Genomic DNA, 15,018 nt, shown 5'->3' with positions numbered 1-15,018 from the left:
TCTACCTTTGATTCTCATTTAACTTTGTCTTGATTTTCATTTTTATTGTGTTGCTGATTCACCTAGAAAAAGTATTCATCTTATTGATGATTTGCCTAATCTTACTACAGTTGTGTCATTTAGATGTGAATTAGGTAAACTCCCTGAAGTTGATGTAACTTTTGTACGTAAATATGAAGAATTATGGTACAACTAATGAATATTATAAATGTTTAACTTTATGGTATAATTCAACAGCCAATTTCACTGCATATGATCCAAATGAAGACAAAGGTCGTCTCTTTGAATCAAAGGGCAAAGAATTCTTTGTTTTTTGGCTGTTTGTTATGTTTTTACTTTTATTTATGTTTTTTATGCATTTGAATTTTTATTTACTTTTCGTTATTGTCCTAAATTGTTGTTCCAAGGACATAAAATAAATTATTGTTTTTTAAAGTCGAAACAAACAATATCACTAGTGGCGAAGCGATACGCTTCTTATTTAGTTAAAGATTAAATTAGTTAAACAACATTTAAGGAATTTTTTCCTTTGGATAAGAGAGTTGTTAATCATTCTTTGCTTTGTTTGAAACCATACATATATACATAATACATGAGAAAGTGACTTTCTCCCAAACTTTTAAAGTGGCAATTTAACTGAAATCCTTTTTTTGCACGTGTGCTCAACTTTCTACGATTATTACATTTTATATAAATATTAAGAAATCATAAATAAGATAACTTTTATTTCATGACCTTCTTTAAGGAAGCAGCACCAACAATTTTTGTATCTCTTGAAAATGTTACAACAAGTTCAGTAATTTTAGTGATACGAAAAAAACAATTTTATGTCAATCATGCATTTGACAAATTCAATAACAACAAATTGTCAAGAAAGCTTGTGTGACTAAAAAAAATGAAGATATCAGAATATTTTCCAAAATTTGTATTTAGGAAAAGGGAAACTAACCCTAAAGCCTACATATTGATACAATATTATTTGCTAATAGAAACTATCCCTATTCTCTCCTATGATTTCTGTACAATCAATTTCGTGGCAGGTTCCCATAAAAACTGACACAATAGGAAACCCCTATTTCTATGTTACAATGAAAAGAATAACTTTGAATCTAGATATACTGGTTAGGCTTTATACAAACTGATGTTACACTTCTAATTTACAGTTGCATGGCGGTTAGGGCGATCATTGGCAAACACTGGACATTGTGGCAACACCGAGTCCAGCATGTTGGCTCTATCCAAACTCGCGGTCTTGATTGCAGCAGCTATTTCATAATGTAGCAAATTTCTCCAGGTTGGAAGCATTCATGATCACTTACCAATAACAAAAAATCAAGTCGATCTTTATGGAGTGAGAGGTTGCTTGCATCATCCAAGAGCCCCGACAATGATGTCTCCGGTTCAGCTTCCTATCTGCAAATCAGTCACTGCACTCTGGTTTACAAGCCTCAACATTCTTTCTTGAATCCAAAGAATGCCAAAGCACTTACACTAGGAGCCTTTTGGTCTGTCTTTGGCAGATATCTTCGGTTAACATGGTCAACCAACAGACAGATCGTTCACCCTGAAACAATGATATCATTCCCGATTCACTTGAAACCCTTCTTATTGAGATTAACTCCTTTGGCGTTCTCTATTTCTTCCTTTTGAACTTTCTTCCTTTCTAATTCAGCCTGCTTCAAGTTCTCTTCGTGGGCTTTGCGGAACAGCCTTACAAAATTTAAGAGGGTCGCCGTGACTGTACAGTGTTGAACAGATGCACAAAAAACAAACAGATCCATCAGATGCAACTCCAATTGAAGTAAAATCCAGAGATATGTAGACGTACTTAAGTAATCATTCCACGTAGCCAAAACAAAAGGTGGATCATGCTTCATTCATGTACAGAGAACAGTTCTTCTTAAGAGACTTGTTTCTCTCTGGACAGTAAGCTCACAGTGGTTTCAAGGAGACAAGTGTTTGAAACTGATACTTGTTGGAAAGTACTAGATGGCAAAGACAGAAGGAAAATATAGAATTGTCATAAAGAACAAAATAAACACTTCACACAAAACGACAGCTTAAGCTCTATCTTATGTTACTATATCCTCAGACACTGGAAACCTTGATGAGGAAGACTCTCAGATGTATCCCAGATCAATTAAATCTCGTAAAATTAGCATACTGATTAACAACTCCAACTCTAACAAAGAGCTTAAAAAAAATGCAGTCATATCGTTCCATAAAATTGTGGAGCAGTTACTATGTCTAAGAGGATCAACTTTAGGCTAACTTCAACACACCTATTCACATTTTGTAGTTAGAATTGAAAATGACTAGGTCATTGAAGACAACAGAGCATAGTTCAAAACTCTTGAAGGAGGCAACTTTCATCTGCTCAATTTCGCTAGTAGAGTGGAGGGGATTAAATGTATATTGTATATGCTACCTTGCTCAAACGGACAACGGGCAGGATCCTCACCGAAATATAGTGCAAGTGCATCTGCATTTCTGCCCTGTGCAAGTTATGACAATTAAACATTATATTGGCATATAGAAGATGACTTTGCAGCATAATATAACAAAGATATAATAAAACACAAAGGAAATTACCGCAACAGAATATAAATCCTTGACAGAGCCAACCTGTGCTTCAGCCACACCAACGAATTCCTTTAAGGTCTGATTTGTAGTACAAAAGAACAAACCTATAAGGGACAAAAAAAATTTCTTTTTCTCCCTTTTCATTGAGGGAGAGGCCAGGGGGTACACTTGCGTCTTTTAGAGAATGATAATGATAATAATGTGCACAGAGACGTAGTACACTTTAAGAAACAATAGAAATAGAGCCTTGATGTGCTTATTGAATGATTCCATCACCTTTTTGTTAAATGAATAAAGGAAAAAGAGGAGACAAAAGGTAAATAAAGTCATCCAATTTCCAGAGATAGAAGAGGTGGCACAGAAGTTCAGACTCTTCTCATCAAAAGATACATGGAATTTTACTGCAGCAGCTTTATGCCATAATGAAGTAAAAATATATCTTGATTCACAATCTATCCATCAGATCGAGAAATAATCAAATAGAGCTATTAAGAATCGGAGGAAAATATAAGATACAAAAATGAGAGAATTGCTTCAGAAGCAGATTATTTTTTTTGAGAAAGTTAACTGGTATTATAAACATAGAAGTACACCAATAGTGAACTCCTGTATCTTTTCATTAATTTTTTTAATCTCACACAACATTAGGAGGATATTAGTAGTCCTAAAAATTATGTCCGAGCAAGAAGTAACATCTTAACCTGATGATCAAAGGAGTGCTCTCAGACATCCTAACACCGATGTAGGATAGTTGCACATATCACATAAAACTTAGACAGTTGAAAATAAATATAACTGCCACAATACCTTGCGAAAAATTTCAGACACAGGGCCATCAGTCTCCGAAGCCTCCAGTTCTTTTTTAACTTTTTCCAAACCCTTGATGATTGCTTGCATTTCTTCAGCCAAAGACTTCAATTGTATCTGCAAGAAGAAACAAATTTCTTACCAATCCTGATAAATTCAAAGATATATATTCATATAGAGATAAGACAAGTAACCTTTGACGCAGCTTCCAGGCTTACAAGATCTACATGAAAGTCTAAAAGTGATGGTGACTTGGAAGCAAGAACCTGAGAAAAGAAAAGCAATTAGATATTAAGAGGCCTTTTACATTTATCAATTAGATAACATATTCAGGCAGATGAACAAATAAGTAATATTAAAGAATATACTTCTCAGCTACAGAAATGTTCAGACAACAGAGAAAAGAGGCATCTCATGCCAGGAGAATAAAACTACGAATAGAACGAACGGCTACCTCAAAATCCTTGACAAACAAAAGAGTTGTCTCACCGATGAACAAGGAGAAGTAACCTTTTAAAATGTGCCTTAGTTTAAGAACTTTTGCAATAGTGTCACACATAATCAAATCTTGTACCAAATAATGCCTAAAAGTGTAGCACTTTGGCAAGATGCAGCGAACGATCAGAAGCCAAGGTCAAGGTCCTTGAAGGAATAATTTGTGTTACATATTTCCAAAATATACTTCCCAAGCTGACTATCTATAGAAAGTAAGATCACATTTGAGCACTTATTTACTGGAATAGAGAGATCAAATATTTATTTACTTAATTACATTATTTCTCAACAAAGAGAAGATCAAAGTTAAATTGTTTGTAAATATAGAAAGATCTCATTCTTTTGGGACAGACTATAAATAAAAGAAGTAGCACATAAATTGGACAAGGCTGCACTAACTATAAATAGGTATATAGCTAGATATATCATTTACTAAAACCGAAGAAAATCCACATAATAGGGACTAGGCTGTACTTCAATTTTCTTTCAGTGCCACGTCTAACATGTAAAATGCTTGTAATTTAAAATGTAGTATGCATGATCTCATTTTCAACCTCTATAGCAAGCCCAATGAAATGTACACACTTGGATATATAATTAACAGAATAGAAAAACCGCACATGCATCAAACTGATCAATCTTCTTGCCCTGGACTTTCCTCACAGCATTTCTAACAAAGCGCTAATGTTAAAATGATAAAACGTTTTCATTTCATAGTCCATAGTAGGAGCTGCTTGCAAATCAACACGTCTTTCCAGAATCTCATCTTTTTAATCCTCTGAAGATGGTCTTTTCACATTGCTTTTCAGACAGTCAACCGGTGAAAAGGAAAATTAAAGGAAGCATTAAAGAAATTCAACATCACCACTCTTTTCATGAGGTGACATTGCTGAAAAGCAAAATATAAGGGTACCATTTCTCTAAGTATAGAAACTGGAAAGAGGGCTGAAATAGTAAGCATAATCACTTAGAAACAGAAAAAGTGAAACTGAAAGACTCATCCATACCTTACAAAGATAATGCATGAGTGTCATCTTGTTGTTAGTAGCACGAGTATCAGTGAGCTTCAAAAGACTGTCCAACTTAAATCCAATGGCAGAACCTGAATAAAAGAAAATTCTCGAACTTAGCGCTGGAATTCTAAATCAAAATTTTGAACTGATTAAGCACGTACATTACAGAACCCATAGTATGAAATAAGGTCCTTAAGAACTATTTAGAACTATTTTATATGAGAAAGAACAAGCTCCATTGGAATAAACATAATATATCAAGCAAGATGTTATATACAAACAAGTACCAAGAAACTGAATTATCCATGTCAGGACACACAACCTTACTATCACTTATATGTAAGAACATATGCTTAAGTTTTCCAGATATTCAAAATGTGAAATCATCTAGCTCAGGACCAAAACTATTGAGCAAAATTTGTTAATCCTCTATTCCATCAGATATATGTGTTGGTCCTTTAATTGATTTGGAACAGCTAAAAAGTGAGGCAACATAGTTCATTTATGAATCAACAGAAAAGTATTATTTTATCTGACGATTAAGAGGCTGTTAGGATGGGCTTATAGCTTAAGGCATATAAGCAAAAAGCTATAAGTTAAATTTCTAACTTATGGCCTTTGGCTTATATTTGTTACATTGGCTTTAAAACGAGTACTTAAAAGCACTTTTAAATTGTATCTGAACACTACAAAAGATGCTTAAAAGCTATTTTGATTTCAAAGCGCCTAAAATAAGCCAAGCCAAACAGGATCCAAGTCCATGAAGGAATAACGTAAGCCAGGCACAACTTGTAACTGATAACAATGGTCCATTTCTTACCCATTTTAGGAATTTTACTCGTCATCTTAATAAATAATCTAAGCAGCATATATTCTGTACTAGTAGTCCGCACATTGATGAATCTTTCAATTTATCTGAACTTCTCGTATGCAAAATTAACAAACTTTAACAAAAAAGAATCAATTTTGTGACTTTATTGACTAACCTAAGCAATCAGGGTAAAAGATTGGGTCCCACTCACTTCAATAGTAAATTTACAATAGACAATTGAAACCTCTAGTTGCAGTGTTTCTCCTAGTTTATCTTGTCGAGCAATCATTGTATTTAATTTATAAACTTGAAAAGCCACAAGTTCCACATGGAGGCAACAGAATTTGTCGTACATATTTATCAAACTTCCCAGGATTAGTCTATAATCAGAAAGCTGAGATTTTGAAGAATTATACAGGCATGGAGATTCTTACCTCTGGCAGTTCCCTGGTTCAATGCATTCCCTAGATACAATATTTTCTTCAATATTTCCTTCAATTTAAGAGAATGTCGGACCTGCTACAAGCAAACTGAGTTATGCTAAGAAAACAGGGAAAATAAACAAATTAAATATAGAATCTAGAGAAGTACCTCTTCACAAGCAGAGTTCACTGTGTTCAAGCTTTTTTTGAAGTCCGTGACCTGAGATGAAAATAATTTCAGATGATAGAAGATACTTATTTCAGAAGATTACTAGATGCAAACAAACCTGAGAGTTGAACTGGATCTTGAAGAGAAAAACTCTTAGTTTTGACTCTACTCGGGGCACCTTCATGAGCTCCAGAAAAAACTGGAAGACACACAATATCAGAAATACCACCAATGCATTAAGATTGAGCAATAAGGTAGTATCATAGCACCCTGAGAATCAGTTATTATTCAAATCATTAAAACATAAAAGAGCCATCAAGGCAGGGAAAAGATCCCATGGTTATACAAGTATTTTCTGAACAAGGTAATGGAACAAGCAAATCTAACATCAATCAAACCAAAAGCATTCAAAATATTCTACAGAAAGACAACAATACAACAGGGTACAATTCATTATCATGAATATCTGATGTGTGCCGGCCTCTCAAATTAGTTTTCTCCAAGACTGAATATTTTTTTGAAACTCAAAAAAAATGGCAAAAATATTCAGGTGTCTCGGAGAAATTAATTTGAGACACTGAATATAAAAATGCCATAATTTCTCATCTGGAATAGCACAGGACATCGTGGCGGATAGAAGCCAAACTTAGTTTGCTTCTCATTTTGTGTGGTATCACATTTTTTGGTTCTTGTGGCGATAATTTGATAGATCAGACACAAAACACATACTGGTAATTAAGTAAACAAGTGATACACAGAGTGATACAAGGTTGAAACTAAGTAGGCATTGGCCATATGTTCCACATATTTTTCTTTTTTCTTTTTGGAATTGTAGTTGAAGATGGATGCACACCTGCAGCTTAGCAAGGACAAAACCTTAGACAGGAGCGCATAGGGGTCGAGGATTAGGGTAGAGGTTGTAGGTAGCCGAGTGTTGTCTAGTTTCCCTTATCAGTATTGTTACTATTATTACTCTCCTACTATCTTATTCTTCTTAGTTCTTACCTATGGGATAATAACTGGACTGCAGTTGCCAAACTATATGGGTGTGAAGTAACCATGCAATTGTTTTAATTTTGGATTTCAACACCTTCAATGTTACACAATATAACCTTGCACCCCGGTTCACCTAACTTTCTCCTAAATTTTGGAATGGCCAAACCTTTCCTCACTCGAGCACTAATCAATTCCTCATATTGAACATTGTGCCATTAAAGATACAAACTAGTATCAAATTTCCATGCTTTCTCAATCAAATAGCAGAAGAGGCTGAACCTCAACATTGTCACTTGACAGACCTTTGCTAAGCTTGAACAGTTGCCATCAAAGACAGTCTTAAAAGCAAGCAACAGTGTCTACTTCCATGCTTTCTCTATGAATACCAGAATATGTGAAACTCCTCCTCAGTAGTTTTTTTTAATGACAAGGGGAACCGGCAGCCGCTACCCTTTGAGTGTGCACAGGGTAAAACCCCACTCCTATGCAATTGCTCGCAATCCACGTAGGAGAGGTAACCCACAGTAGGCAAGCCTGGCGCGACGAGCTCGATCTAGAAGACAAACCCCATGCTTTCGTTGGCAAGGGGTCGAAAGCAAGAGGTCGAACTTGAGACCACCAACATGGAAGTCCCAAGCCCGAACCACTGGACCACCCCGAAGGTTCTTCATCTCAGCAATTATTATTAGAGGAGTAAGAAGAATTACCAAAGAACTACCCCCAATTAGTAATTATCAAATCATATATCAATGTCAATTTGCACATACCTACCATTGAGAAGAAAAGTCCTCTTAAAAATATTTACATCCAAAAGAGAAGCAGAAGGGGAATTTGAATATATTAATGCTGGCTAATGGTAAAACAAGCCTTTTGTGTGAGATTGCACTACTTTTAAATTGCAACTCAACGGCACCTATCAAGGCTAAATCTAAAATAAGACCAAGGTCCATGCATTAGATAAAAACTCACAAGCACTATTGGGCATCAATTTTAATAAATGTAGCTGCTGCAAAATATTCAGATGTTCTCCTTGTTTTTACTATACAAAAGTACATATGACAACACATCACAGTAAGGAATGGAACTCGCAAATGAAGAATATCAATCAAACAATAAAACTGAACATCCAGGGACACAGGAAACAACTATAAGAACGTGATTAACTAACCTGTTCACACTTTCCCAGAAGATCCTGGTCACCTGTGTAATTCTGAGAAGTTGTAATAGCAAACATTTAGCAGAAATAACAGTGAAAAAGTCAATTGGTAGAGGAGCCAGAGGAAAAAGAGCAAGAAAACAAAGTTGCAACCAATAGAAAAGCAGCAGAGTGCGTAAGTTCACCTTGAGAAGTTCCATCTCATCTTTGGTAGGACAAAACTTGATAAGATTCTCCACCTGATCAGCATCTAAAATTGACTCATCCATTGCAAGGGCAGCGGCCTACAGACAAACCAATAACCATACTGAAGTTTTTTGATAATGTCAGGTAAATTAACCACCATACTTTATTAGGTGAGCGATAGAAAGCAAGCAAGCATATTCAAGCAAACTAGAAAAAAAATTCAAGAATAAAGATATCACCTAGGTCTACCAAATACATCACAGTAAGAACTAGCTGCTAGATCCACCAAATATGGCTCTGCAACTATCCACAAGGAACACCACATAATGAATAATTCATTACTAATACTTCTGCTATCCTTTTCACTCAAATTTGAGGTTCTACAAACCTTCGGCTTACAAAGCACAGGCTCTAACAGTCTAACCTGAATCTTTCCACATTATTTATGCTAAAATAGAGTGAAAAGAAATAGCAGAAAAAAGCAGGACTCTAACAGCCAGGGAAGTATTACAAGGACTAAGCATCTTTCCTTTGTCCTGGTGCATTAGAACCACAATAAAGCATCTTAATTAACACTGGACAGCTACAGCCACATACCACATTTTTCAAGCGGAGATTCCAACAGCATGAAAATTTTACTATCTTACTTCATGTGTATTGTTAATATTATCCAAAGATCACTTCCTTTAAAAAAAATTATCCAGACAAAAAGTATACTGTTATATGTTTTCAGTCTTAGGATCCTTTGTGACATAACTTGACATAGAATGGTGGTTCGAGTGGGCCCTTGACATATTATAAAACATTACACAATTTAGGTGTAAGGCTGCGTACTCACCACCCTCGTCAGACCCCACTTGTGGAATTTCACTGTTCTTGACTTCTTCTTGTTGTTTCCACAATTTAAAACTTAAAAAGAAATAAGGGCTTTCTCATGTGTATTCCAAGCTAACATAGCAGACTTTACAACTTTTAGGATTCAAGCTCCTCCTATCTCAGAACACAGTAAATAATTCTTGGTTGTAGTCTGAACAAGCTAACAATCAGGATCTTATCATTCTGCAGCGATCAGGAGAGGATGTTTCTATTTGGAAAAGAGAACCAAAAAAAGGCCTATTTGAAAAGGAAAACAAAGAACAAAGAAATATTGGAGAGAATAACATCAAACTTACCATCATGTCAGGCAGTGGCATTTTCACCTTTGTGAGCATAATTTCAGTATTATTTGCCCTCCTCAAGTCAACCTACCAAAAAGAATTACTTAAAGAAGAGACTTTGAACTTACAGAAAACAAGAAAATGGAATTCCTTCAACCACCAAAATTAAACACGCGTGTAAAGCAACTATAAGCATTCATCTAGCAGGTACCAAGCAAAGGTAAAAAGAAACATGAGATGAATGGAACAAGTAGAAGCAGGAAAGATTACAAGAACAAAGAATTAGGTCAGTAACACTCAGCACTCATATTGTTATATTACCAGGTGAACCCTGTCAGGTTTAGACCCAACAGACTTCCTTCTCCCTCCAGATTTACCCGCATTATCTGACTTGGGGACTGTAGCAGAGAAAAGAGTCTCAAGTTCTGAAAAATCGAATTCTGGTGACCTAGATTTGAAGCAAAGATATTAGTAATTTGATTGACTAGAGTATAAGTAATGTCAAACTTCAAAAGCATGAAACATACAATTGAGTCTCTCCGTTTCTTTGTAGTTCATCCCATAAGCTTCCTTGAAGTGCCCTAGTTACCTTGCTCCAATGCAACGGCTTCAAGTTAGATCTTCGTGGGGCTACACCACCAGCTGCGCGTGAAAATCCTTGCCCTCTCCCAGCAGGAAGGCCTCTGCCAACTGCAGGTCCTTTAGAACCAAAAGGTGGTGGTGGTGGTGGTCCACCACCAGGAGGTCTTGGAGCTCCCGGTGGAGGAGGTGGACCAGGTGCGCGTCCTCCCGGAGGGGGTGGGGGAGGTGGACCAGGTGCACGCCCTCCAGGAGGGGGTGGGGGAGGTGGACCAGGTGCGCGTCCTCCCGGAGGAGGTGGGGGAGGTGGACCAGGTGCACGACCTCCAGGAGGAGGAGGGGGCGGTGGAGCTCCACGTATTGGAGGAGGTGGTGGAGGAGGGCCACCTCCAGGAGGAGGTGGAGGAGGTGGAGGGCCCCGCATTGGAGGAGGTGCTCCAGGTGGTGGAGGTGGAGGTGGAGGCCCCCGCATAGGAGGAGGTGGAGGCCCCCACATAGGTGGAGGTGGAGCTCCAGGCAGCGGAGGAGGAGGTGGTGGTACAGAACCACGTGAAGGAGGCGGTGGTGGTGGTGGTGGAGTTGGAGCTCTAGAAAAAGGAGGGGGAGGTGGTGGAGTTGGCGCTCTAGAAAAAGGAGGGGGAGGTGGAGGTGGTGGAGTTGGCGCTCTAGAAAAAGGAGGAGGAGGGGGAGGTGGTGGAGTTGGCGCTCTAGAAAAAGGAGGGGGAGGGGGAGGTGGTGGAGTTGGCGTTCTAGAAAATGGAGGAGGAGGGGGAGGTGGTGGAGTTGGCGCTCTAGAAAAAGGAGGGGGAGGGGGAGGTGGTGGAGTTGGCGCTCTAGAAAAAGGAGGGGGAGGGGGAGGTGGCGGAGATGGTGCAGATCGAGTGTTGAATAAAGGAGGGGGAGCGTATGTTGAAGGAGGTGGTGGTGGTGGTGGTGGCGGCGGTGGTGGTGGTGGAGGTGGAGGTGGAGAAACTTGCGAGGTATGTAGGATTCGTGTGGCAAGAGTAGGAGGTGGAGGTGGTGGAGGAGGAGAATAGCCAGTATGCATAGGAGGAGGGGGAGGGGGAGGAGGTGGCGGCAATGTGGAACCCCCAAAGCTAGCCAATCTTGGTAACATGGGTGCATATATAGGAGGAGGAGGAGGAGGAGGTGGAGGTGGCGATGAACTAGATACTACTTCTAAGGAAGTCCCATACCCTGTCCAAAGGGGTGGTGGAGGGGGTGGTGGCAAGACCCTACCAGCATTTATTACACTGGATGATGAGGGCAAAGGTGGAGGAGGCAGTGGTGGTGGGGGAGGAGAAAAGGCACCTAGCGGAGTCATCCTCGAGCTAGTAAATGGTGGAGGTGGAGGGGGTGGAGGAGGTGGAGGGGGTGAAAATGAGGGAGGTTCGGGCAGAGCAGATGAAGAATAAGGGTCCGGCTGAGTCAAAGAAGATGTCGTAATATTACTCCCCTGTGAAGACAAAGCTGAAGTCGCTGATGGTGAATTAGTTCCTGCTACCTCAGTATCAGAAGGTTCGTGAGATGAAGTAATTGGAGATGGAGAAAGAAGCGGACTTGGAGGAGATGGATGAAGCTTCAGGGCCTGGCTTTCAACTGATTCTGGGGCAGATATTGTAGCAACAGATGCCTCCACAATTGACATACCCGATGCAGAACATGAAGAGTCTTTCTCTGAAACACGACCTGCTTCAGCAGAAGCTATAGCTTCTGAAGAAGCTTGAGGAGATGGTGACTTTGATTTAACCCCAGACTGAAAATCCTTGGTTAGGGCAAGCACAGGAGGAGCACTGTTATACCTTGATGGTGGATACGATACATGCATTGAACTAGTGTAAGAACCTTTGTTTGGAGGGATCCACCGGGACACTGCATTAGGCTTTGCCGGTCGTAAAACGGTGCCTTGGATTTCCTGCTGTTTAGATTTATTTTTCGGACCAACGCCATCGGCAGCTGGTTTAGCGTTGGAAAATGACTGTTTCTTTAGAGATGAGGTTGTCTTGTCACTTTTTTGTTTACTAGTATCAGCACTCACCTTCTGATGCGAACCTTCCCTCTCTAACTTCTTCTGTCTCAGAGTGTCTTCTTTATCTTGCTTTAGTTCCCCATTTTCTGATGCAACACAATCCCCAGATATTACCTGTTCTGATTCCATGTTGCTAGTACCATTGGAAACTATAACCTTTGAGGGTATAGAGTTGTCTCTCTCTCCTAAAATATTTTTTTCTGATGCAGAGCGATTAGAATCCATCTTTCCTTCTTGCTTGTGATTTACTTCGTCTGATGCACAATCTTGAAATGCATGATGTTCCACCTCCTCTTTCCAGATCATTTCAATACTATCATCATCCTGCAAACTTTCCTTGACAATGTGGGCTCCAGATTCCCCCCTTCCATCCTGCCCATCAACAGCATTGCTGAATATCTCTTCGACTTCGAAAAACTCCTCAGGTGAAGCACCTTCAGTCCCATTCTCATCCTCACTTGGCACTTCCTCAGTGACAACAGATGGAACAGCATTAGGATCCGAAAAGAGTACCTGGTACAGATATGAGTATTCTTCAACTTCACAATTTCATAGTAGATATTAAAGGGGGAACTAAGATCCAAAGTGGAAATAAATACCAGACCTCTGCTTTGAACCCTCTAGGAAATTGGTCTTTTGCATCCCACAGGACATCAACATCATCACGCATTAACATCAAAACATTTGAGCGAATAAATGTAGTGTGGAACATGACCCTGAACATCATTTCTTCCCTTACTAGATCATCTTCCAAATGGACACACTCGAGAACAACATCTCCTTGGACACGACAATGGATGTCAATTTTCACCATTGAACACTCTTCCTGCAGTGAGGAATTAGCAGACTACTTGAGATTTCAGCCAACTTAATCTTCATTAAAAATCTCAACTTTAAAGCTGAAAATTACCTGTTGGTAGAAGCGAGCATGTTTTTTTGTCTTTAGAGTTGAAAAGAGGAGCTTAGAGCTCCTATTAGAGGTTGTTGAAGCAGGGTCCTGTCCATAGACGCGAAGTACAGGTCGACAGCCTCTCCCTCCATCAAATAGAGGAGGAAAACTAAGTTTAATGCAATCTAAGGCAAAAGGTGTATCTGATGGCAGCCATTCTGAACCAAAATTTTTTCTGGAGATGTACTGGAGATATCTAAGCTGAGATGGCTGTGGATTCAGAGGAGACAAAAGATGAAGCAGCTCCCTAGGGGCCTGCTTGTATACCATTTCAAGAGTTTTAAGCTCCCCAGTGTACTGTTTCCGGTACAAAAGAAGGCCAGCAAGCATAAAAGCAAGTACAGGCCAGCCTCCCCTCTCACAGTGCATTAACAGGACGTTTTGCTGACCCTCAAGTGAAAGCCAACTCTCACTTGAGCGCAAGAAGTGGTGGATCATCTCCAGAGGCAGAAGTGGACACCCTTCATATTGCCGAGGATAATCCATCACAGTCATATCATACTGAGACAATATGTCAGATATTTGGCTCCTCCTATCACCTTCCCTAAAGTTAAAAACCATGAAAGAAGCATCTGCATAGTGGTCCTGCAGCTGAGCTACAATCCCCCCCATATATGTCTTGTACTCATCTTCATCCAACACGTCAGTGGAGAAGCAGCAATCAAACACTGCAAGTATGACGTACAAAGGGAAAGTAGAGAAAATGTCAGTAATTACACTCTCAACCCAAAGAAGCTATCGCTCTGAAGAACTGCCTACTTTGAGATAATGAAGACAGTAACATAGTTCTTCAAAGCGGCAGAAAAACATCTAAGCTTCAACTTCTAATCTAAAAGAAGCTGCAACACTAAAATGTAGGGTACTAGCACATTTTATCGCAAGGAGTTGCATTTCCTCTAGTCTAGAACTTCACTTACGTAGAAAAGCAATGGCTGATATTCCAAATGTAGCTAATAGGGATAGTGATCAATAAGGAAACATGATAAAAGCAAAGTAAAATGCAGAAACAATAAGCTCCTTGAAACTATTCTTAACACAGTTCATAAGCTCAAAAACAGAATAAAACACAAAATTACAAACTCCCAGACTAAGAAAAAAACAGCAGCTTACCGTAAACCCGCTCAGAGATCTCTAAAAGCCGATCCGGCGGCTTCCTATAGAAGAACCGTCTGAACAGCGCCATCTAATGGCGCTGTTTCTCCCCTGATCGGATCCAAAACCCTCCAATTCCACCCTTCACTTCAAAGTCCACCGAATTCACCCGTAAAACAGATCTCTCAACAAAATTCCCAATTCAACAGTTCAATTGATCTCAAATTAACTCCCTTCTACAAATACATCAACAATTCACTTAATGTAGTAGAATAATCACCACGAGAATGCAAAATACAGCTGGATTTCTTCAAATTACACTAGCTCAACCAATAAAACTCTCTAGAGAACAGCCGAAAAAGTAAGATCGAGGTGAAAATGAGTTTAGGGTTTGTGAGTTGAAGATGAAAAAAATTCAAAATATCAAAAAAGAGAGTTGAAGAATGGATTAGATGAGAATGGAAGATATGATCGTTGCCATTGTTTTTAGGAAAGTCAGAGAGAGAGAGAGAGAGAAAGGCAAATTAGGCAAAAGGGAGAAGAAGAAACGTAGTGGACTGAAAAGTATGAGAAT

At 39.1% G+C, this 15,018-nt stretch overlaps 1 protein-coding gene across 9 annotated transcripts; it reads right to left on the bottom strand.

Moving 5' to 3' along the window:
- Window positions 1-865: 865 nt before the first annotated feature.
- Window positions 866-15,018, bottom strand: LOC101262608 (formin-like protein 20). 9 transcript variants are annotated; one of them, XR_740706.3, is made up of 18 exons: window positions 14,463-15,018; window positions 13,314-14,020; window positions 13,008-13,229; window positions 10,323-12,916; window positions 10,117-10,243; window positions 9,811-9,882; window positions 8,638-8,736; window positions 8,465-8,506; window positions 6,419-6,499; window positions 6,301-6,351; window positions 6,144-6,228; window positions 4,893-4,987; window positions 3,585-3,656; window positions 3,391-3,507; window positions 2,593-2,661; window positions 2,429-2,495; window positions 1,491-1,738; window positions 866-1,427 (listed from the first exon to the last, which is right to left on the bottom strand). XR_740706.3 is itself a non-coding variant. In XM_010320520.4 (17 exons), the coding sequence occupies exons 1-17, from the start codon at window positions 14,533-14,535 to the stop codon at window positions 1,590-1,592; spliced, it is 4,722 nt and encodes a 1,573-aa protein (XP_010318822.2). In that variant the 5' UTR covers window positions 14,536-15,018; the 3' UTR covers window positions 866-1,589. The 9 variants fall into 9 exon arrangements, 4 of the variants coding, with proteins under 4 accessions (XP_010318822.2, XP_010318823.2, XP_004236482.2 ...); XR_740705.3 differs by having other exon boundaries at window positions 866-1,413; XR_011220226.1 differs by having other exon boundaries at window positions 866-1,413; window positions 2,429-2,490.

Source organism: Solanum lycopersicum, chromosome 3 (genome assembly GCF_036512215.1).
Source record: "Solanum lycopersicum chromosome 3, SLM_r2.1".
Lineage (NCBI taxonomy): Eukaryota > Viridiplantae > Streptophyta > Magnoliopsida > Solanales > Solanaceae > Solanum > Solanum lycopersicum.
The sequence above is the reverse complement of the archived record's forward strand: the minus strand, read 5'-3'. Positions and strand labels throughout refer to the sequence as shown.

Excerpts from the sequence above, each read along its gene's own strand:
- LOC101262608 (XM_010320520.4), bottom strand. The coding sequence starts at position 14,535 with ATGGCGCTGTTCAGACGGTTCTTCTATAGGAAGCCGCCGGATCGGCTT. Across the intron at positions 8,737-9,810 it reads TGCCACTGCCTGACATGATG|GCCGCTGCCCTTGCAATGGA; the intron begins GTAAGTTTGATG and ends GTTTGTCTGTAG. Across the intron at positions 4,988-6,143 it reads GAACCAGGGAACTGCCAGAG|GTTCTGCCATTGGATTTAAG; the intron begins GTAAGAATCTCC and ends TCTTTTATTCAG.